General features: G+C 41.8%; 1 protein-coding gene across 6 annotated transcripts in view; it reads right to left on the bottom strand.

The window, feature by feature from the left end:
* Positions 1-24,695, bottom strand: part of KCNMA1 (potassium calcium-activated channel subfamily M alpha 1) — a 766,236-nt gene that overhangs the window by 169,083 nt on the left and 572,458 nt on the right. For all 6 annotated transcript variants that reach the window (XM_058299114.2, XM_071215879.1, XM_058299113.2 and 3 more), the window contains one exon: positions 8,100-8,209. In XM_058299114.2, coding sequence (XP_058155097.1) covers positions 8,100-8,209 — 110 coding nt within the window. The remainder of the gene's footprint in view (positions 1-8,099; positions 8,210-24,695) is intronic.

Raw genomic sequence — 24,695 nt, forward strand, 5'->3', positions numbered from 1 at the left:
ATTATCTTGTTTGGGAGAAGCAGAGAGATTGGAAAAGACAAATGAAGAAAAAAATAATAGTAGTGATATGATCTGGGAATCTAACTTTTGCTGTCAATCCACTCTGCCAAGGTGCAAATCCAATTGTAAGATACTGACATGAATTTATCCTTGGGACTCTATATAAATTCTCTTACAAGGGGTTCACTCCCAAGAATATGCCTCTAAACTATCCAGAACTGATGTTCTGGTGTTAAATATCTACTTGTATCATTCGACATCACTGGTTTTTGCAAAGCAAATGGGCTTTACAACATTCATTCTTACAGCCATTCTTCTGGCTTTAGGTAGCTCAATGTAGATAGGGCTGGGGTAGGATTAGGACACAGGGCAAGGTGAAATAGGGTTGTAGAAAAAAGTAATAAAGCTTCCCAATGTGATAAACAGGGTACTATTATCCATAACTTAGCAAGAATTTAATTCTTGGTTCCTGAAATAAAATGCCCCAATATGTCCAATGCAGGAAGTTGTACCTGGTTACAAAAATAATTACAGGGGAATAGAAATGACTAACTTCTTTTTTGAGAAAAATACCACTTGTCACAAAAAGGTCTTAAACCAGCAATCTGCAATAAAACTGTTATAACAACAAGTTAGATTGCTTTCTTGCTAATTATTAAGTAGAGCTCTACCAAATTTGACGACGACATTATATAAAACCCCCCCCTTTTTACCGCTATCATCATCGTTAACTACAGTAGTTTCAACCCAGATGTTCCTGAACAAAGGCTCTTAATAATTAGAGCCCAACTGTTTCTACCTACCCAGAGTGAAATAAATTGTTCTTGCCATTAAATCAGTCCTCTTGACTAGAAAGATTACTTGTTGTGTGAATTAAGCATGGAAACCGGTTGTAGAGTTTGCACCTGCTAACGCGCTCGGGAACAGTATGCAAAGATGCAGTTTGGCATCTTTGCTAAGGACGACTCACCCCGGGGATGGAGGAGGGCAGACGAGGCAGTCCCTATCAGGCCCTCCAAACCCAGCTACCCTGAACCTCCAGCCCTCCTCCAGGTACCCGGGGGACCTGGGAATGTTAGGCCAACACATATACGCACATTAATATCTTTAGAATCGAGGGACTAGGATGACACATATACTAGTATTTCATGAAATAGATTTACATTGAGGAGCTTTGATTTAAAATGACAGGCCCTTGAAATGGAAACATCGAATTAAAGAAAATTTGAAACAGCAGGATTTGTAAGAGTCACGCCAGAAACACTGAAGTCATTTAAAATGTGCATGAAGACACTGTTGAGGCTTCATCTTCCATCAGCTGATAAGGGGCGGGAAGGCTTTAGAACACCCCTCCCCCCAAACATACACAATACTTCCACTGGCACGCCTAAGACCCAAAGTTAAAAATAATTACATTCTTTCATATGGACAATTAGCATTTGCCAAATATATGAATTAGTGCATCTTTAGAAGGTTTTGCTGTTATTAATAATCTCCTGAAACATAAAATGTGAATAAAAATTGTGCTTGCTCTGTGTCTCCAGCACTATAAGTCAAACCCCTATCATCCACCCCATTTCCAAATCGCTGCCACCCTGACTTCTCTTGGATAGATTTCGGACCTGCCCCTGTAGCCTGTGATTAAGAATTTCAGTAGAGGTCATGGTCACTGGATTATTCAGTAGCAAGGAGAAGAATTATTGGCCACCTTCTGCTTCCCTACAGTAGAAATCATCATAAATATTTTATTCACACCTGTGTTCCCATACATCCTGTCCTAATTAAAATACTCCCAAAATTATGTGAGGTATTTGGCCAGTCCTTTGAGACGAAGTATTTTTTAAAGATGAGATTTTAGTTGCTCCATAATATTTTCATATAAAATGCTCATTTCTACAGCCAGGCTAAAGAAATCTGTCCTCTAACAGGCAGAGCTGCCTGGTTTCTTTCTGCTCCACTTTCAAATCTGGATGCTTTACTCTGAAAAACTATTAATTTCACAGAACTCAAGTTAAACTAGCCAACGTTTCCATTGGGCAAGAGACCTGGCTTTCTCCGGTGGTCTTAAATTATTAGTGGTCTTGCCTCAAGCAGCTTCATTTCAATAATGTGTCCACGCAAAACAACACAGGATGGGAGCACGGTTTTCAGAATTTTTAGGAGCACTGAATGCAGGTGGCTGGAAGATGGAGGACTTACCCAGCCCCATCTTAAACCAGCACAGAAACGCCCACCCTCCCACCTGGACTTGGGGACAGACACCTGCTGTTCTGCACAATGAGGGCAGACCTGATCTGACTGGAGTTACCCTAGTACTGAGGTATTAACTGCTCCATATCAAATCTGAATTTTAACTGCTCCATTAGCTGCAGAGGGATGGAGAGAGGCACCATAATTTAAATACATCTTTTGTCCTAATCCCATCTGAGCCATAAAACCTGAAACAATTAAGCTTTTATATTTTACAAGTGATGAATGACTGATGACTGACTAATAGGCTCACCATGAGTTTCAGAACCTGGAACTCAGCGTTCTTGCAGCAGCCCAACTGCTGAACTTGTGGATTCCCCCTCCCCACCCTGCCAGCCTCCCTCCTCTCTCCTCAGCACCCGCACTCTCACCTGGATGCAGGAGAGGGCATCTTCACATTTGCTGTTTCTCATGATAGAAATACTAGCACTGTTGCCCCCTTAAAACATAACATGCCAAAACCAACCTGTTTCATCTCTTTCTCCCGTGTAACGGGGAAACCAAGTTATTCTCGTCAGAAAAGTCTCAGAGACCTGGAAGTTGGGAGTGTTCTAGGTGGTACTTTAACCCTCAGCCTCCCAATTTCCTTCTACTTCTGATTTCCTTACCCCCATCTGACTCCTAGCCCCTTTACAAGGCACGGCTCCAGTGCCATCTCCTCCACGGGCGCCCCCTGGCCAGCCCCAGCCTGCAGGGTGCTCCCCCATAGCTCTCTCCACCTCTCCTCCAGTCCTGTGCACTTGTCAAGCACTTATCAGTGGGCACTTATCTCTCCCTGACAATGGGTAGTATTTCCCTCCGCAAGACTATAACCTCTAGAGGGCAACCAGAATCAGGAAACAGTGGTCTTTCCTTGGCCTTTTTAAGTCCTGCCAGTGATCTTTGCAGGTTTCTCCAGAGGTGGTTCATGATGCCTGGTACAATGGTACAAATCCCAAAGTTCATTAAATACCTGGTCAACTGATGGACCAATAGAAGAATTTACTCAAGAGTAGGCATTCACCTAACTTGGGGACTCTGCAATGTATTTCCTTTCTTACTTGGTGTTTGTATTACATTTGATGGGCCCATGAAGGAGGGGAGGAAGGGAGAGGGAAAATGGACATTCACTAGTACCAAGAGATAAGCAACCCCATTCCTGTTTCAGAGGTGAGGAAACTGGGGGGTCAGCACCAGGTTCAAGGTCAGGCAGCTGGTAATTGTCAAAGGAAAGAGATGGGCAGAAATCAAGTATCCTACCTAAAGTCACCTACCCAGTAAGTGGCCGCCGGGGGTTGGACTGCAGGCCTTTGTGACTCCACAGCTCCCATTCCCCACATCATACGGCATCCTATTGTGGGGACTGCTCAAAAATAGGACCCTGAATGGCCAGCATGGCCTCACGACCTGCCCTAACTTCACACAGGCCTGGCCTCCGCCACCTGCACGGTGAGGAGGGAAGCAGTGGGAGGAAACGCTGAGCAGATGGCTTTCTAGTGTTCAGGTAGCAATGAACGGCACTCTTTACTTCAGCTCCCAAAGCTCCTTTTGCCTTGGTGTTACCGCACACAGACCCTGGGGCAAGCCTGCTATGCAAAGCCAAGCCAAGGGGCGAGGTTTCAGGAGCTGCTGGTCCTTAAACCAAATATTTTATGGGGAAGGTAAAGGACGTACCTACCATGATCTTCAACAGCTAAGAGCTATCTTTGAGGGTGGCGTCCTGAACTGCCCTTTCTTCCACTGCACATCTTCGTAATAAGCACAAATCCCTCCTCACCAGGCTGAAACCACTCTTACAACCCCCAGGGGCATCCTGACAGACAGAGTTAAAGGGCTTTGGTGCCCCATACCTTTTACCTATACCAAATTGGATTAGGTATTGGGTGGATGGGTCAGCCAGGGATTTGCCTGGCGTGGCCAAGCGTTTGACCCATTCCTGTATCCCTGGAGATTGCCAAATATACGAGAAGAAGGAACGATGGGGAGAAAGCTGAGGCAACAGGGCACATGGTCACATCAGCGGGGACCTCCAAAGAGTCGCCCCATCTGTCACTCGATGATTAGGTTAAAATCAGGAAGAAACATTCCCAGGGGCCCAAAGTGGGTAACAGGAGAGGGGCATTTTGGAGGGGGGTATTTCGGAGGGGGGTATGGAGGGCTGGGGTCAGTTGGAGGTTCCCAGGCATCAGGCTTTGAGTTTGAGGCAGGATCTCTAGGCTTGCTCGTGAAAAACAAATTGCAGATTCTTAGGTCTTACCCCATAGATGGAGTCTAGAAACCTCTCCACTTAACATGTTCCCTCGAGAACCTTACGCAGTCAACCTTCATCTAGCACCTACTCCAAGCTGCTCTCAGGAGCTGAAGGGCCCAGCACTGGAATCCTGTACCAGAATGTGTCTGCTGGGACCCTGGAAAGACCATCTAACTCCTCAGGCTCCTCTGAGTCACAGCCCTGTTATAAAACAGGGCTAATGATATTAAGATAAACTTTAAAGGACAGTTGGGAAGATTAAAGGACAGTTGGGAGGACTAAATTAGATGAAAGATTGTGAAATAATTTTGGAGTTAGCCTAAATTATTTACTGTTTGGGGGAACAGAAAGCAAAGCTGCATCTTTCCCATGCAGTGCAGACAGGCCCAGGATTGCACCTGCTATGACTCGAACGCTGGGGAAGAAAAATCATCTCTCCGCTTTGAAATTTTTTTGCTTCTACCCCTCCTGACTCTCTTCCTTTTAACTTTCTGTTCTCCTGAGAAAACAACCTCCAATTTCACCCATTTATCCTACCCCCTTATCTTCTTATAGAATGACTCTCCTGGGTTCTGAGAAAATTCCAGGCTCTCCTGTGAAGCAAACACCTTGCAAGGAGGCATTCTGCCAGCCCAGAGGAAGAGCAAATGTATTTCTTTTCATGGTTTAAGACATTATTGGCTGCATATTGTTTTAGTGCAGCACATAATTACAAAAACTGCTCTGAAAATCTGTACATTTTATCTGTGCTTTATTATGCCCAGAATATTCCCCCAATTCTTTCTCTCCTATATGAACCAGTTTAAAATATATTTTGGCATCCTTTATGTCATCTTGAAATTGAATAGCCAATTCTTACTGTAATGAAAATACTTATGCGCCAGCTCGGTGATGTACAGCACTACACTCTAATTACGGCTGTGCTTTAATTAACCTGAATTGAAGAGTGTTATCATTAAATTGCTGGTAACTTTGAGTTATGGCTTTTCTTTAATTTAAAGTAGAAAACACAGATAATTAAGCCTCCAGATAATCAAATGCTTGAGGAGAGCTTCAATGTTTTGGGATGTTCCTAAATCTCATTAAATGTCCTTTCTTTATTGATTACTTCTACCTCTGCTATATCACTGTGTTAAACGAATAATAGCACTTGAGTTGAACACATTTTCACTCACATCCGAAGTTGTTTTTCATTTTTATTTTTCTGTATTCCAGAAGCCAGACTGAACAAATACTAAATTCTCTGACAACAAGGTGAGTCAGAGGGATTTGCTCCTCCTTAGAAAGTGCTCTAAATACAAGAATCTATCACTGGCAACAGTCAGAGCAGGCACTCCCACCCAGCACTTGAGCTGGCTCTGAAGGCCACCAATGTCTCCCGCCAACCAGTGGGTCAGGATTGGCACATCACACACCTACGGGGCCAGGCCTGGGATGAAAATACCAACGTGGCCTGGCCTAACATGACAGGAAGGGACTAGATCAGCCCCTTCCCTACAGAAAGGGAGAACATGCCACCCGTCTTTCATTGCCACTACCCAGTTTCAGCCAATTAGCACTTGATCGAAACGCAGGTCCTATTTTGCCACATGATATTTTCAAGAGACCCCAAATCTAGGGTTTGTGCTAAACATCACTCTTTTGAAATAGTGGCAACTAATTTGTATGAAATTAAACACTGTCTATCAAATTTATCCTGTGGGTGTCCCAGTTCCAGCCTCTAGGGGAGCAGGCCTAGCCTTCCAGGTAAACAGGAACTGACCAGGGCAGGGCAGAGTAAGGGCTGCCGTGGGAAAGCAGGAAGAGGAGGGCACTTTCGAGGGAGCATGAGTGTTAGGTGGAGAAAAACCCCGAGGTAGCCTTGGTGTCTGTGACCCAAGGCCTCTGAACAGTTAACTTGTGTGGCAGAAGGAGAACAAGCCCTCCAAGAAAGGAACGTGTGGGTGTTACAAAGGGCAGCCATGTTCAGAAAATAACTCCTTCCGAATCAATCACCTATTCACTTTTCCAGTCCAATTAGCATTTAAACTTTCTCTTAGAGACAGAGTGAGAAATTTCAGTAAACAGCCAAACCATTTTGCATTGCTGGGGGTCTGGGCCCAGGATGGACAGAGGGCTCCTGCCGAGCTCACTGGCAGGAGTCTCCAGGTCAACAGCTCCCCAGTGCTCCACCCGTCCTCTGCTGCCTTTGCACAGAAAACCATCAAGGGAGAAGGGCCAAGAGCCCCCGAGGCTGGCCTCTCCCTTACGACAAAAGGAACTCAGTTTGGTCTAGGCCCCTTCTAACCTCCTTTACCCAAGGATGGTTACTGGTTGCATTTTATCCCTGCAAAAGCTACGTTGGAGTCCTACTCCCCAGCACCTCAGAATGAGATCTCGTTGGAAATAGAATTGTTACCGATGGATTTAGGCAAGTTCACATGAGGGCAGATTGGAGTAGGGATGACCCTTAATCCAACATGCCTCATGTCCTAAGAAGGGAATCTCTGGACATGGATGGAGAGAGGGAAGGACACCACATGAGAACTGAGACAGGCAATGCCAACACCAGAAGCCAAGGAAGGCATGGAATGGAGAGGACACCTGTGATACTTTCATTTCAGACTTGCGGGCTCTAGAACTGGGAAAAGAGAAGAGTATGTGGTTTTAAGCCACCCAGTGTGGGAGTCATTGTTAGGGAAGCCTGGGGTGACTAAGGTGGAGGGGGTGGTTCGTGCGTGGGCAGGGAGCAGGAGGGAACTGCCTTTCCTCCTTCCCCCAGTGGGTTCCCAGGGCCCCCCGGGCTCTTCCCAGTTTCTTATCAGTGCAATTGAGTTTATCCTTTGTTAAGGTGTACACAGATCAGGCTTAGTGTTTCACTGTTCCCAGGAAATTCATGTTTTAATAAGAGACAAAGTGCTTATTTGGCTTAAACTCAATATTGGAATTCTTAGTGTGGAATCTGAGGCATCCCCTTGCCTCATGATGGCAGTTTCTTGGAATTGATAACACCTAAAGATCCTGAAGTCACACCTCATTAGGGAGCACCTCTTCTACCTTGAGGGGCCTTATCATTCTCATTCTTAAGCTTTGTGACCAGCATGACATGGCAGTTGTCCATGGTGGGGTTAAATTGCAAAAGACTTTTTCAAGGCCTCCTTCTACACACTGGGTCCTGCATCTCCTAAGAAAATCAGGAAAGCACTTTGAAGTGTTTTATTTCAGTGGCTTCTCTTGACTTGATCCAACCTGATTGGAAAGGAGCTAAAAATGCCTTTCATCAAGAGGCTGGCAAGATCTGTTTTTGCCCTAATACATTCAGAGAGATGAGGGCTCATGCCACTCTTTTTAAATGTGTCTATATCACAGGGGCCTAATTCAAGACAAGTAGGGTACCTGCAGGTCATACATTAGTGCAAATGATAGATTGAAGCCCAAGATTCCCAGGCCAGGCCTGGAGGAAGAAGTGGAGTCCCAAGGTAGGAACTATGGAATGACCATCCTCCTGTTCAGGGCTCAGCGGACACTCAGTAATTGGTGCCTGCCCTGAACATGCCTTGCAGAGGTGGGGTGGCTTTCCTGCAAAGGACACGTGAAGTATCACCGAGTGCCAAAGAGCACACAGGCATCGGTCACTTACTCACAAACGGTAGGGAAGGACAGACCCACAAAGGCACTGGAGAGATATTCTGTGTACATTTCATTGGAGACGCCTTCCAAGTAGTATTTCTGCCACGTGTCTTCCTCAATCTAAGGGAGAAAAGCACAGGAGGAGGGTTTAAAATATGACTGTAGGCTGCAAAAGGGAGGCCTGAGTTACACAAGCTGGCGAGAAAATGAATGCACTGGTTAGATGATGGCATCCTTCACTGGCAGCCAGGAACCCAACCAGGGCACCCATGTGAAGCTTTCAATGATCCCAAGATTCAAGGCTGGAAGTATTATATGTCCCTCTAAAGCATCACTTCTTTTTTAAAATTACTTTATTGACTGTGATTATATGTGGTAAAATCTGCCATTTTAATCTTTTTTAGGTACACAATTAATGGCATTAATTATGTTGTGCTTCTATCACCACCATTCATCACCAAGAGTTTTGCATCAGGCCCAAAAGAAACCCTGAATCCATTAAGTAATAACTCCCCATTCCCACCCTCTCCAGCCCCTGGGAATCTCTAATCTAGTTTCTGTCTTTATGAATTTATAAAATATTACTTCTTTTTTAAACCTGTCTGAATTTCAAGGGTGTGGGGACTTGGGAGCTCACATACAACATCAGTGTCCAGGTAAAAAGATGTGACTTTCTGGCAGAGGAATTTTGCAACAGTTATCAAAGTTTGTAAAAGTCTATACTCTTTAATACAACAGCAATTCTGTTTTAAGTATTCATAGCAAGGAAATAGACATATATAGAAAGACATAGGTAAAAGAACATCCTTTCTATTGATGAAAAATTGGAAATTACTTAAATGCTCACCATAAAGGTACATTTATACCACCAAATTCTGAGAAGCAGTTAAAAAATATGATGAAAATTTTATCTGTTTGCATAGAAATTAGGTTAAAAGGCACATTAAAAATAGTGTGTACAATCTGATCCTTATTTTTAGAAATATAATTATCTGAATTTAAAGTCATAGAAAAACCCAGAAAACTTTAATACCAATACACTAACCATTAACTCTGAGGGGTAAAATGACTCTTTTTTCATGCTAGATTTCTGCATTGTCTGAAGACTCATCAATGAGAATATATATATATCACAATGAAACAATAAATCTATTTCTACTTTGGGAACAAAAGTAGATTTTTCTGCCCTCACCTTAATTATCACAAAAAGTAAAATGATGTCTAAGAGAGGTCTTACCCCAAACCTCATTAAAGCATGTATTCTTTTTTTCCTCATTAAGTTCAACTGGTTTTTCCAATAATCCTCATCATGCTAGGAATCTTTGAAAGGATTTTACGTTGCAATCAGCCCTTAGGAATTACAAAGTGACTAACAAGAATGCTAATCTCTTCTGTGAGCTTGGGGATCTTACAGACTCCCTGAAGGCAGGCTGGCTGTGGGTTCTCAGGGTATCTGTAAACTGTTTCTCCAAGAACTGACTTCCTAGGGAGGTTCAGGTAAGGGGAAGATGAGAGGTAGCTCCCCAACCAACCGAGAGGGGTTCTCGACAATTTCTTTTGCTGACCTTGCATTAAAAGTCATCTTTCCTGCAGCCCATCAGTCAGTTAACTGGGGGAATTGGGATGCTTGAATTTAGAGAGGATAGGGAGAGTGGAAAGGGCTCGGCTTCTACTTGGTGATACTCTGGAATATAAAATAAAATTTAAAAACAGGAATAATTTAGAGACAAACCCAATGCTTACTGCCTCTGCTATCTGTCTGCTTTTTGCTCAGCCTGGGTGATGAGATTATGTGGGTTAACCTCATTAGAGTGAGCTGCTTCTAACTTACTCCCACAGGTTAGTCATTAGCTATGCAATGCTGCTGTGGATGTGCTGTTTACCTACAAATCTGTCTTCCCTTGAGTGGGGTCTTTAAGGAAAAAAAAAATCATTCAGCCATTTCTATTGCTAAACTGCATGATTTTAAAAATTAACCACAATGTGTTTTATTGAGCATGAACTTTTTAATTTCCCAGAAACATAAGATTTCAACTTTTTTTCAAACAAAAGTTATTCTTGACTTTACAAACAAAACTCAATAATTTTAAGTAATTTGGACAGAGCCTAGCCTGCATTAATGAAGAATATGAAATAGACTATTTTGCAAACAATATTATCATAATTTGTTTTATCAGAACAAGTGATATTAATACTTTGTGAACTACTGCCAGTTATAAATCCTGACGGCAGGGCTTCATGGACAAATAGTATCCATGAAATGGAAGACTTAATCCTATTCTTTCAGATAGCATAAACATCCCATTCACAGTATTTTGCTTATGTTGATAATTTAAATATTATACCCACATTAAAAATAATGAAAAGATGAGACTTTATCTCCATTATTATTGATTATTGATACTATTCCTCAGTTAATATAGCTTTAATATGGTTCTTTCAATTAGGGTCATTGTTTTCATGCTTCTCGATCTTAATGAACCTCTAGAACAAATTTTATTGCAGGTGGATCACTAAACTTTTAAAATAAGAACAGATTCGCTGTAGGCTAACAATATGATTCATGCTTGTTTTGAACTTAGCAAATACTTTGTTTCATTGATCCACGCAGCAAATATTTATTGAGAATATTCTGTATCTTAGAATCTGCTCTACTTGGTGATTAAATCTTATTTTAAAATGGCCTTTGTTTTCCCATATTTTTCTCTTAGTCAGATAGGTCTGACTAAGATCTATCTGACCAGAAAGATCTGACTTTTACTGATCTTTTCACAACCTCTTTTCCTATAAGTTTTCCTTTGTGGCTGATCTGAAATACTTGAGGACTGAAAGTCAAATAACTAGAAGCAATGTACCCAGTTTCTGGAAAGCAAAATACCTCTCCCACATTCTCTTATAAATTCTGAGATATCTAAAATGTTGATATACTAGCACCCAACCAACTATATATTAATAAATACTTTGGAGTTTAAGTTCACTGTCATATTTCTGTATTTAGTATTTTATGAGACTATTTCCATATAGATTGTCAACATGTTTTGGAGGTTTCTGATAAAGGCATTACACACACACACACACACACACACACACACATTTAAATTTAAGAAAACGTGTGTCTATATACTATTAATTTCATAGCAATATCATCTTTCCAAAACCAAAATATATAGCATAAGAGTCAGTTATTGTAAGTCCCAAGATGCTTTAATCCTTAAAAGCAAGAACAATAATAATTAATAAAAATAAAATAAAAGCAAGAACAATAATAATGCTATCATAATAACCACAGGAATAGGCCAGTCACATCAGGAGAGGCAGGGAGAGGGAACCCGGCATTTTGACATGGTAGCACGTGCCAACCTCAGGAAACAGAACTTCAGTCTTCATACTGAGGCAAGGACTGAGGCTATCACCTTCCAGTGAGGGTTATCTTTCTAAGTCTTAAGCATGACATCTTTGATTTACTTTGAAACAAGCAAAAACCAATGTGGACATTCCTTTTACCTTTGCTAGCTGCCATGCAATACACTCTTAACAATAGGAAAAAAAAATCATTGCAAAATATGTTGAGTTTTAAAAGTTGTCCTTAACAAGGGAAAATGACAGTGAACAAAAGAGATCTTGGGAGGATGGAGGGAGTTACTGCTATTATGATTCCCCTTTTACAAGGGATAAAACTGAAGCACAAAGAGGTTAAGTAACTTACTGAGTGTCACAAAACCATTCAGAGGTACAAACAGGACTCAGAGTTCATGCTTTTAACCATCTACCACACCTCTTCCTAGAGATGATAGGGTAGATATCTAGGGGAATAGCTGCACTGAGATTTTGGGGGAACAGAGAGGATTTGCCACCTCTAAGTATGGGGGTGGTGGTGGTGGTAATAAGATCAGAGCAGAAACTCACCAAGAACGCAAAATCTAAAATTTTGTGAGTCCGGCTGAAAGCATACTTCAGGCCCAACAGCATTAATTCCATTATGTAAAATGCAACTCTCCCAGCCTACAACTACTTTCCTAAAACAGTACATGCTGCCCCCCACATTTGTCAGTGCATTTTTAACTGCAATGTGTATTATGTACTTCCCAGGAGAAAAATGCAGGAATGAGGCTGAAATGACTTCGGGAAAGGGGCCAAATTAATTTTTCAGCCCTTTAGCCATCAGTCAAAAGCAAAGCATTTCCTGAGGCAGCAATTTATCCTTTGGCTGTCACATCAAACTCCAGCTGTTTTAGAAGAGCACCTAGCAAAGATGAGCAGGCAAAGTCCTTATTTATCATATACTCACAGAACCTTAAGTGGGAAAAGGGAATTGAGCCATTGGGCTATCTTGTCTACCTCCCTCATGGTGTTATTTATCTACCCTTCATTATCTAATTTTTCAACCAGTCTAGTCGAACCTCCCCAGCAAATGGTTTCACACAAATCCAAGGCAGACGGCATCACCATCAAATGTACCTTCCAACTGGAAACCTCGGCCTTGGCTCCAGGGGAAGTAACACCTTCCTGATCCCAGATTTTGAAGGCAATACTAATGACGGATCAGTAATGACACCTTTTATTTTTTATGCTTCCTCTGATTAAAGTGAAACTGTGTTGCTCTAATGCTAACAGCCTGATGAATGTGAAAAATTCAACTCTCCTGGCTGGAGTATGTTATAATCACTGTGATTTCTGCTCCCAGTAAATAGTCTGAATAAACGTCTTGATAACAGCCAAATAATTTTGCAAAAGTCCATCCCTACCTCCATAGTCAAGTAAATAATTCTAAAGATTATCATACACCAATCCTTATGTAATTGAAAACAATCCAAATGCACGTTATATTATACACATTAGAAATAAAGAACTGAAAGGAAATTATAAAAACCAATGATGATTCTGTTAATAGCTGCAATAAAAAGAGATGAGTCATAACATACATACACTTGCTCCTAATTTTGCCTTAAACTGGTAGTAGGTTAGTGTATTCGCAGGTATTTATTACATTTACCATTTGAAAAAAATATATACCTATCTGAATTCTCTGCTAATATTCTTCCTCTAAAAGGTACACAGTTTTAAAATATAGTAATGCTTAATCTGAGTGAATATTTGTACATATAAATTATACAATATATCATCACTGTCTTCTATAATGTGACAGTCTAAAGCAGAGTGCCATGGCATGAAATGACTTATGTGGCTTGGATCCCATAAAAACATATTGAGGGAAACGGACTTGGCCCAGTGGTTAGGGCATCCGTCTACCACATGGGAGGTCCTCGGTTCAAACCCCGGGCCTCCTTGACCCGTGTGGAGCTGGCCCATGCGCAGTGCTGATGCGCGCAAGGAGTGCCCTGCCACACAGGGGTGTCCCCCACGTAGGGGAGCCCCACGCACAAGGAGTGCGCCCCGTAAGGAGAGCCGCCCAGCGTGAAAGAAAGTGCAGCCTGCCCAGGAATGGCGCCGCCCACACTTCCCATGCCGCTGCCGCTAACGACAACAGAAGCGGACAAAGAAACAAGACGCAGCAAATAGACACAGAGAACAGACAACCGGGAGGGGGGATTTAAATAAATAAATAAATAAATCTTTAAAAAAAAAAAAAGAATATATTAAAAAATATATATATTGACTCTTACAAATAGAGGGAACACCTGTAGAATGTGTCAAGTCCTTGACTATATTAATAAATATGAAATTAGCTCTGGGCTGATGAGTGTGGGGGCTGCTTACTAGAATGAGTTGGGTTCTTTATACCTATGCCTGCTGATTACAGATGGACACCTGGAAAATTCTGATGTGATATGGTATCTTCTCTTTTGTTGCTGGGAAGAACAATGCTAAGGAGAACAGGGTGTTAAAAAGACTTCATCACTGGGCTTCTTGGATTCTCTTTCCTCCTTTATTTCCCTCTGTGCTCCAATGTCTACATACTTTCCTCAGTTTCTACCAATGGGCATGTGGCTCTCTTCTTCTCTACCCCTCCCTGGCCTCAACATTCTTTAGTATAATTAAATTCTAAAAGCAACTTATATAATTAAATAATAAAATGTTTGACTCTCTCTGGCTTTGGCAGTCACAGGTACCAGCACAGAGGATACTGCACACACAGCTTTCTGGGCTAGAACAAACTGGTGGCAAAGTTGAAACCAAGAGAGGAAAGAAGAGGAGGTCTGAAAGGTGGTTTGCACTTTTTCAGAATATATTTCTTCTTTGTGCCAAATTGCATATCAATGCCACACATCTTGGACGTGAACTCAGGTCTGCTGTCCCTCCTAGAGTAGCACTGAATTTCAGGGACTGCATAACAATTTGGCATTCCACAATTATGGCCACTTTCAGGTTGCATTTTCCAGAATGTTCAAATAGGATAAAAGGATCTCAGATTTTTCCAAAGATTCAGGATGATGTCAATTACAACAAATTACTTGGGATTTGATGGAATGCCAGATAACTGGTTGCTTCAGCACCGATGGAATAAACAACTCCAAAGATTAATTTCTGAGTGGACTTGAGCCAAATCTCTTGCCCTGAGATGAGTGGGCTGCAGACTGTCAAATGAGATTTCTACCATTAGGCATTATGAAAAACAATCAGCCCACATGAGGAGTTCAGAGAGGGAGTCACCCACAAAGGAATGAGAATGCATGGCATTTTCCCCAATATGTTCAGATCATTTCTGAAGAGACAAAGAGTGTGCATGGGCTTGAAGTGAAAGGAGGGTTTGAGGGCAAAGAGTGGTATAAGAACTTTGAAAAAGAACTATTATATTTAGAACTTATTGAAGGAAGTTGCCTATGTGGCAAGAAACTGGTACTTTTTTTCATAAGGAGAAGGGTTTTGAAACTCTCCCTCATTTTATCTTTGATACAGAAAATGTGCTTATGTTAAAGAGATATCAGACCATCCCAGGGAAGATCTATTCACTATCTATCCACTATCTATTCGGTTTTGCAATTTTGCTAATAGTACAAACATCTTCATTTGTCCTGCAAATAATAAGGTTCTTAAAACACCACTAAAAAGAATTCTAATCTGGGTGGAGTGAGCAGGAAGTCAATGGTCTCAAGCAGATGCCTGCTGGGCAGACCTCAGGAGGCTCCTTCAGCCCAGCAGGAGGGCTTTCCAGGACAGCAATTCTCAAACCTTCTGAGTTGAGGAATCAGGGTTTTGTTTTTATTCCTAATATCTGTTCTTTTGTAGATGTATACTTTCGGAAAACCTAATAAAAACTAATTACCCCTAAAAAGAAAAAAGAAATGAAACAAGAAGATATGCAAAGTACTAGCCCAAAATTCTTACTATTAGATTCAAACAACCTATGTATGATGACTCTCGCAAAGGTACAAAACTTTCTGATCCCTTATTCTTATTTTCTGTACTTAACTCATTGTGGACCTGTAACAAAGTTCACAGCACCCATGGAGTTGTGCTGGCCTACTGCTTGGCCCCATTGATCTTATGAACCTAATTTTTCAGGATTTCCACTAAATTTCAGAAAAGGAGGATTACGCTCAACTGAGATGGCTCAAAGTGAGGGCCCCAGAACTTAGTAACAGGTGTTACTTGGAACAAAAGAGAGAGGGGAGGGGGTTCTGTAGTGACCCCCTTCATAATGCTGCTTATATTGAAGGCAGAAATTTTTATCTGAATCTCTAGCACCTGGAACAGTGAACGGTACAAAGTAGTAACTCGACAAATATTGTTGAATAGATGAAATAAGTTTGGGAGACAGTTGATTGAGCAAAGTTAACCTATGGTTTTTGTGTGAATGCTTCTTGGAATATATAACATACTAATATGAATTGTAAATCTCAAAGTGCGAAATATGATATTTGGTCACGGAATCCTTCATTTCAAGGAGTGTGGTTCATGGAGCTAGGAAATGCTAATCTGAAAACAGCCTCTCCCTGACTTCCCTGCCCTTGGATTCGGTTTCCCTTGACCCTTCTGTCGGAATGTATCTTTCTCTGGCAATTTTCAATTGTCAAAATCCAACTCTTCCTATAAAGTTCAAATTGTATGCCACTTCATCTGTAAGGTTTTACCTAATTCCCCCAAATCGATGTACTCTCCCCTGCTGTAATGAAAACACTAACGGCAACCACATCTAGCAGGGGTTGTTAGGGCTAAATGTGATAATGGGCATAGACTAGTTAGAGCAGCGCCCAGTACAGAAAGTGCTTAGTATGTGTTAGTTATTATTAGCTACTGTCATAGCATTGATTCCTCCCTCTTCTGCTAATAACTACAATGAAGTGGAATGTGGTCAGTGAGCCTCTTCCCTTATTAGACTATGAGCAGACTATGATTTTATGAGATTCCGGGGTCAGGGATTGAACCCCAGACCTTATATGTGGGAAGCTAGTGCTCAACTACTGAGCTACACTGGCTCCCCGAGTTGGTTTTTCTGTTTGTTTTATTTGTTTTTAAGAAGTACCAGGGATCGAAACCAGGGCCTCGTACGTGGGAAGCAAGAGCTTACCACTTGAGCTACAACTGCTCCCCTGCTTCTCAACTTCATAACTTCTAGAGTGAAAGCAACAGTATTTTGCAAATAAGAGGGGCTCAATTAATATTTGTTGAGTTGAACTGAGAGAAAAGGGTATTTAAAAAAAAAGCACAATTTTTGCCTGCCTTCTAATCACAGGTAAGCATTAATAACTTCACAGTATAAGTACATAAGCATGAAAGGAACCAAATTTCTGTATCTTCCCGCTGAAAACTTAACACACTCTTGGTATGGTAGGCTGAATTGTGTACCTCAGGGGAAAACAAACAAATAAGCAAACATGTTCTTAATCTTAATCCATCCCTGTGATGCAATCTGCTGCTGTGAACAAGACCTTTTGAAGATGTTGGTTTTAGTTAATGTGTGACCCAACTGAATGAGGGTGGGACTTAATCCTATACCTGGAAACTTTATGATGATAGAGCCACCTGGAGGAGCAGAAGCTGGAATTCAAGAGAAACGGGAGAGAGAGGAGAGGACATCGCCATGCAATGGGAAAGGCAAGCCACCCAAGGATTGCTAGCCTGCCAGAAAGCTACCAACCCTGGGAGGCGGCAAGCCCTCCTGCCTCTGAAACCATGGGCCAATAAATCCTTGTTTAAGCCAACCCATTATGGAGTATTTGTCATAATAGCTGGGAAACTAAGATGCTTGGGAATTAACAGGGGGCATATAGATTTGGGCCATTTTTAAACTTCTCAGAGAAATTCTTACTATAAGCAATATTTTCTGGGAAATTTGTCATCTCAGAACATGTTGGGCCACTTAGCAAATGGCTAATGAGTTTTCTAAATTCTAAATCCAATAACCTGGAGGCTTGAAGTGGAGAGGAGGAACTCCCAAGAATTGCTGTATTGCCACCAATCTAACAGGCCACTTCTTTTCTATGGGTCTGGAATCCTTCCGTTCCCTTAGAAAGGAGTGTTCTTTCCACCCATTTCTCATACCTATACTGTGACATGGGACTGTGCACTGTTTTCTCTTCTTCACACTCTGGATTCCGAAGTAAAGTAGAACACCGATTAAACAGGAAATAGACTAAGCCCACCAAAAGTTGTATTTGGCAAATTCACTAAATTCTAAAATTGAAGTAAAAAACAACTGTTGTTTTCTTGTTTTTTTGAGTTTTGTTTTAAATTAAGAGGAAAGGAGTTAGCAAAAGAGCATTTCAATCAGCAAAGCAATTATGAACTTGCCTTTGACGAGACAATCAACTACAGAGTTGCCTGTATCTTTGAAAAATCGTCAATATTTTAGACAGCTGGGTGAGAATCTCAATGCATCCACTGCTGTGAAGATGCAGGATGATTTCTCACTAGTAGGCGTATTGGAGGGCTTACCTAATACAAGTGCCCTGAGGCTTCCCAAACTTTAATGTGTTTAATCACCAAGGAATCTTAATAAAATGCAGTTTCTGGGCCAGTAGTTCTCGGGTGGGGCCTAAGATTATGCATTTCTAAGGAAATCACAGAAGATGCCAATGCTGGCCATCTGCAGACAACACTTTGAGTAGCAAAAAAGCTCTTCCCACAGTGAAAAAACAGAGAACAGGAACTCTCCATTATGCCTCTAAGAACCAGAGATTAAGGAGAATTAATTGCCGCCAAAAGGATTTGAGTTAGAGTTGAAAAAGGAATGCTTTCCATGAAGTACTGCTACGTGTTGGAACCAGTTACAGAAAAAGCTTGTAGATAATTAGTACAAGATGGGCATCCAAGTGTTTGGGTTGTTGTGGTAATTAGTCTAAACCATATCTGAAGGGTCCAGATTTATCAACTTAACCTGTCTACATTGATCCAATGACCCCAGTGACAGTTTCATCTCGATTTCAATGTGGGATGTGTAAATACAGAAATAAGAACATGACTATGTTTAATTGAATTAAAAACAAAGTTTCAGAAAATGACCCTGATTTGCATCCCTAATTTCTATTCTGTGTTCCCATTTTAGGACCCAGTATTGAGTATGAGATGAAAATGCTTGCCAACCCAGTCCCTTTTTAGTGACAGCAGATTCTCGATACTTATGTCTCCTATCGCTGTACAATATGGCCTAATAAAGTCAAGCCAAAGAGACTAGATTTCATTTCAGAGCAAAGGGTTCAGCCATAAACTTTTGCTTTCTGGCTGAACAGAGCCATTCCAGCCTTGAGCATAAATTCTGCTGGTTTTAGGTATCAGGGTGATTGGGGAGCCAAATGGCTTGTTTGTGAGCCAGGTATCAAAGGCAGAGGCAACCGCTTTATTGTGTATTCATTGTTATCTGGACAGTCTCTTGCCAGTTAAGAATATTTTCACAGGAAGTTAGAAATTACTTCAGAAATTCCCCTCTGCAGCTTCCTAGAGTGTATTTTGGGTCTCATCAAAAAGACATTTGGTTCAGAAATTGAAAATGGGCAGCCTATAAATTCTTGAGGTATTTAGCCAGGCTTAACAGTTCCCTTTTAAGGTGGGACCGTGATCCTTATCCTCACTGAATGCAGGAGCAATGGAGAGATGTGCCTGGGCACAGGCAAGCTCTAGGTTCAAATCCCAGCCTCCTCTTGTGCTCTGAGGCCAAGGTGCATAACCTCTCCAAGCGTTAATCACCTTGCCTGTAAAGTGAGAGCAGCAGAAGTACCTGTCTCCTATAATTGCTGGGCAGATGAAATGAGTGATGTAAAGTGCTCAATAGATAACATAGCACCTGGCAAATGCTAATGTTTTTGAGTGCTTCCTTTCTGACAGGTGCACACAGGCTTTAATTAAATGACAGCATTTGTTCAGTTTGTACCTTGTATATGTTCCGTAGATATAAGCTATCATTATAAGTAGTGTGTGGTGATGATGATGATGATGGTAGTGGTAATGAGAGTATCTCTCCCACTCAGGCAAAGGGACATAGGCCAATTCATGGTGGGTATGGAATTCACAACTACCTATTTCTTGGCTACTGCTATTAAAATGTTGGAACATCACCATCAATAATCCTTGGGACTGAGGAGAAACACTAAGCAGCTTGCATTTGTCCCCAACAGGATTGCAGTGTTCCTGAAAGCTCCATCTGACCCCATAGCCTTACACAGTAGCCAGCAACCTAACATGACCTTGAAGAGATAGAATGATAAGCAGAAGAAGGTAACTGGAGGAAAGATTGGCCTCCCAAAATAGGACAAGAGTCATGCGTGGTCAGCCCCATTAAGCTGATGCAAATGATGATCTGGACCACTGTTCCTGGCCCTCTGAAAGGAGCCCCAAGTCAGAATGACCTGACAGGAAGAATGAATGGGCTGCTTCTGGCTCCTGGACTTGACGAGTGTTCACATCCCTCAGTTGAGTACTCTCTACACTTGACTCTCATCTCCCATCTTCCTTCCTAGGCATTAGCTATTTTTCTCCTCCCTCCCCCTCCCTTCTGTTTTTTCTGTCTGTGTCCATTTGCTGTGTGACCTTCTATATCTATTTCTCTTTTTGTCTTCTCTTCTTGTCTTTTTCCTCTAGGATTCACAGGGACTTTACCCTGGGGAACTCTGATATGGAGAGAGGTTCCCTGTCAATTGTGCCACCTCAGTTCCTGGTCTCTGCTGCGCTTTACCTTGACTCTCCCCCTCCTCTCTCTTTTGTTGTGTCATCATCTTGCTGCATGACTCACTTGTGTGAGCACTGGCTCACTGCGTGGGCACTCGGCTTGCCATGCAGGCACTCAGCTCGCTGCATGGGCACTGGCTCACCACACAGGCATGTTTTCTCTTTTTCTTTTTTACCAGGAGGCCCCAGGGGTTGAACCCGGGTACTCCCATGTGGTAGATGGAAGCCCTATCACTTGCACCACATCTGCGTCTCCTAGTTATTGGCTTTTGCTTTTTGTTTCAGCTTCCAGACTGATTATGAACTAATACCTGGCCATCCTTGGTTCATAGGATGGGCATGCTATGAAACTGGTGCTTGTTCACAGCATTGTTTAAAAAACAATTGCTCAACTTGTATTTGGAGAACACATTGAGCTCTGGCTGGGCTGATAAGAGAAAAGAAGGACCACTGGTCAGAACCCTCAGTCTCTACTCCAGCAATTCAACTCTGGCCCCAAATTTGCATACACTATTCAGTCAAACCAAACCTTTGCAGTTGAATGGACCCATTGTTGTTAGAAGGCAAGTGAGAAAACAGTTGTTGCTATTTGAATATGCTTCCTGGGAGAAAGGAACTCATCTCTCCCACCCCAAATAGCTTATCAAAGGACTCCTTCCAACTACCAGTTTTACTTTTCCTGAGAAGAGTTCTGAGAGATGCAATTTCCTCCTCCTAGTTGCATTTCTAGGAAGGTTTTACCACTCAGTATAGATTAACATCCTCAGAAAACTGCCAGGCTGACTGACCTTCACACTGCTCTTATATAAGATGGGAAGAAAAAGAACCTGTGATGATCCTGTATGAGCAGGAAAGGGGTCTCTTGGTCATCAGGCTAACTTGTCCCATGAGCAAATTCAAGGCAATAATACATTTCTCTCCCCGAGGCAGTACCCAGAAGATTGCTACACTCTGAGTTCTCTGCAGGTAACTCATTCCAGCACATAGCTGTTCTTCCAGTCACTGCCACTGCAAGGCTCTGTCTGCAGCAAGGCTGCAGGTGCTACTAGGGCTTTCACTAACGAATGGGAAAGAATAGTCAGGGGAATCTCTACTCACTGCAGAGGATTGGGAGAAGTCAGGCAGATGAACTCAGCTCTTACCTATCTGTGAAGATAAAATCATCTAGCCCTGGGGGGTTGGGTTTTTGACGGAAAAGTTGAAAAGGCTGGTGGAACCAATGCCATTTAAGCTGATGAACAGTGCTGCTGCCCTGGAAAATGTATCCAGGCAGAAAATTCTACTGACTTTGTATTTTAACACAAAAATTCCAGGGAACTCCCCAACATTAGTCATTTACAAATATGTTGGCACCACAAAACAGCAAGCAATACAGGAAGGGGTAAATTTATGCCATTCTAGAAGATAGTTTCCTATAAGGCTCATCCCTGTGTCTTCTCCCCTCAGGGACCAAAACCTAACCCAGTCTCAGATCTCAACATAAATAAACCCAGATGGTACCACAGCACTCCTAAGAACGAAAATGGAGAAAATTTAGGTGCTTTCATGCACTGATAATCTTTCCAAAAATCCTGTGAGTGCTTCTGTTTTTTACAGAGGGTAAATATTAAGATCAAAGAGGTTATGTAAATGTCCCAAGATCTCTCAGCAAATCATGTCCAAAATCAGAGTCATACAACCAGGAGTCCATTGGCCTACCCAGACCCCTGCCCACTGCACAGCCATATAGCTCCCCTCACATTTGACAAGTGAAGGAGAACAGGGAAGGTAAGGGCTATGGTAGAGAATTTGGATAACACAGTAGTCTATAGTATATCTGTGCAGGGAAGATACACCATGATCATTGGGTAATCAGGTATAAAAAGTCTAATCTCAGTTTCAAGGGGCCACCAAATATTCCTCTTTTAATGGTTGCTTCCTCACTTGTTTATTCAAAGGGAAGAATAAAATACCCAACCACTGACAAAATGGTCTTCTTACCATCAAACTTCAGCTAAAACAAAAAACTCCTTATAATATGACCTCTATTTTGCTATAGCCAAGAGAAAGGAGGAGAAACTGAGCAATTGACATAAAGAACAAAGCCATAAATATGGAGGCTGGGAATAAACACAGAGTTCTGAGGGAGACTGACAACCAAGAGATTTTGTACACCAAGATCAGTATGCACAGAGATATAAAACATACTTTTCACTGGGTAGGGAAATCCTGTCCACTGATAGGGAATGGTGTAAACGGAGGGAGTGATATCTCTTACTCATATATGTCAATTAATACCATCCTTTTCCCATCCCATGACCTATCCCCTAGAGCACAAAGCACAGAACACCAAGGTAGAACACTTATATTTCTCTGAACTTGAAACCTGAATCAGTGGAACCATATCACTCTTGTTATTGTGAAATACAGGTGGCAGTTGATGATAAAAACTACAAAAATTATACCCAGTTGAAAGGTTTTATTGCATGCCATTTTTCAAGATGGCAGATGGATGCCTAAATTGATTTTGGTGCCATTTTACTGGTGTCCCAAAGTTTCTCTAAATCAGCCAAATGAATTTGTAGTTGGAACAGCCACCTCACATTTTTCTACCAGCCCTGCTCTGGGTGCCACCCACCGTCATGTAGCTTCCTAATTGTTTTATTCATAGCCTCTAATGAAAAGGTGGATTACCTCGAACTTGCCCTCAAAGCAGATGATGACTGAATATGCTAGAAGGACATGAAGATGATGACACTGCCTTAGAGAAAACATTCCCCATGAACCAGCTATAGAGGACAAGCACTGACTAGTTCTAAAGAGATATTCTGGGTTTCTGGTTCTAGATAATATTATGTTGGCATACTCTGCCCTGTCTCTTCCAAGGAATGCATCTATAAAGCCTGGACAGAATGCTTGCAGCAGTTACTTAATGACTCAGAGAAGTAAATAGTAGGGGAGGGATTAGGAAAGAAGATCAGATTGGAAGCCCCACCATTTTGTTTCCTTTGGTATCCCCTGGCCTGAACTCAAAACAGCCCAAAGCCTGAAGAACACCAAGACAAAGGCAGAGAGAACTCCAGGAGAAGCTCTACGTCTAGCTCCAGGGACAAGCAGCAGAAGTTCTAATACTCAGAGGAATACTGGGGAAATAATCTTTTTTCTTTTTTTTCCCCTTTTCATTCTTTTCTTGCAGCCCAGGCCACAAACTATTAAACACTGATAGGAGCAGCAGTGGGACAAGAGCTGGAAGGAGACTACTTCTCTGCGGGAAGGAACCCTTTCCTCTCGTCAAAGGAGCAGTGGTCTCAAGGGGCTGGAGTAAAACCCTGTTGGTTTTTTCCTTTCTCTATCTTCCCACTGTGGGGTCCCATATGTAAAGTGTGCAGTAAAGCAGGGTAACTAAAGCCCCAGCTTTCTGGTCAGAGGATCAAAAGGAAGGACCCCAGAGAAACTGCAAGTATCAGAGAGATCACAGAGAAGATGACTTGGGAAGGTTACCCCTCAAAATTGGTGATGAATGCCTAGGCTCACCTATGAGCTCGAGAACTAAAAACTACGGTGCCCAAGTCCAGGACTCATGAGGGACAAATCCAACAGTTTCTGAAAACTCAACTAACACTGTAATCACAACCTAGAGAAGCCTAGTAAGAAAAAATTAAATAAGTCAATTGTATGTCAAAATAAAACTATCAACATTCTCTGAGTTACACAAGATTCAGAGTTGCATGTTAAAATAATAAAAATTTCCAGAATTCAATGCAAAATTTCCAGAATACAGCCTACAAAGAACCAGAAAAATCTCAACTTACATGGGAAGCACAATCAGTAGATGCCAATTCCTAGATAACACAGATGCTATAATTAGTTATAAATACTTTATGGCAGCTGTAGCAGTTTGATATTATTGACAAATTTCAAAAAGAAATATTGGATTATGTTTGTAAACTGGTCTTTTCCTCTGGGCCTGTAAGATTATACTTGATTCAGAGTATTACTTATAAGTAATCAAGTAAACCTCTTGTGTCAGTAGGGCATTGAGTCCCTGCCCTTAGGTGGGTGGGGACTCCCAAATAAAAGGCATGGCAGAAGACAGAGTTGGAGGGTTTTTGATGTGGGAGTTTTGATGTTGGAGTTTGATGCTGAAGTCTTAAACTGGAGCCCTGGGAAGTAAGCACACAGAGGAAAGAGAAGCAAGCCCTGGGAAGAGAGAAACCCTGAGCCCAGAAAGAAGCAAGGCCTGGCAAGAGAGGAACCCAGGAAGCCTGAACCCTGGCAGATGTTGGCAGCCATCTTGTTCTAACATGTGGAAATAGATATTGGTAAGGGAAGTAACTTATGCTTTATGACCTGGTATCTGTAAGCTCCTACCCCAAATAAATACTCTTTATAAAAACCAACTGATTTCTGATATTTTGCATCAGCACCCCTTTGGTTAACTAATACAGAAGCTGTTATAAAAATTCCTCAGTAAGGAAGGGCAAACACTCTTGTAAGGAATTCAAAGACAGACAACCTTCGCACAGAAACAATATAGAAAGTAGAATCAACTGGAAATTCTAGA

The sequence above is a fragment of the Dasypus novemcinctus genome, chromosome 6, assembly GCF_030445035.2.
Source record: "Dasypus novemcinctus isolate mDasNov1 chromosome 6, mDasNov1.1.hap2, whole genome shotgun sequence".
Lineage (NCBI taxonomy): Eukaryota > Metazoa > Chordata > Mammalia > Cingulata > Dasypodidae > Dasypus > Dasypus novemcinctus.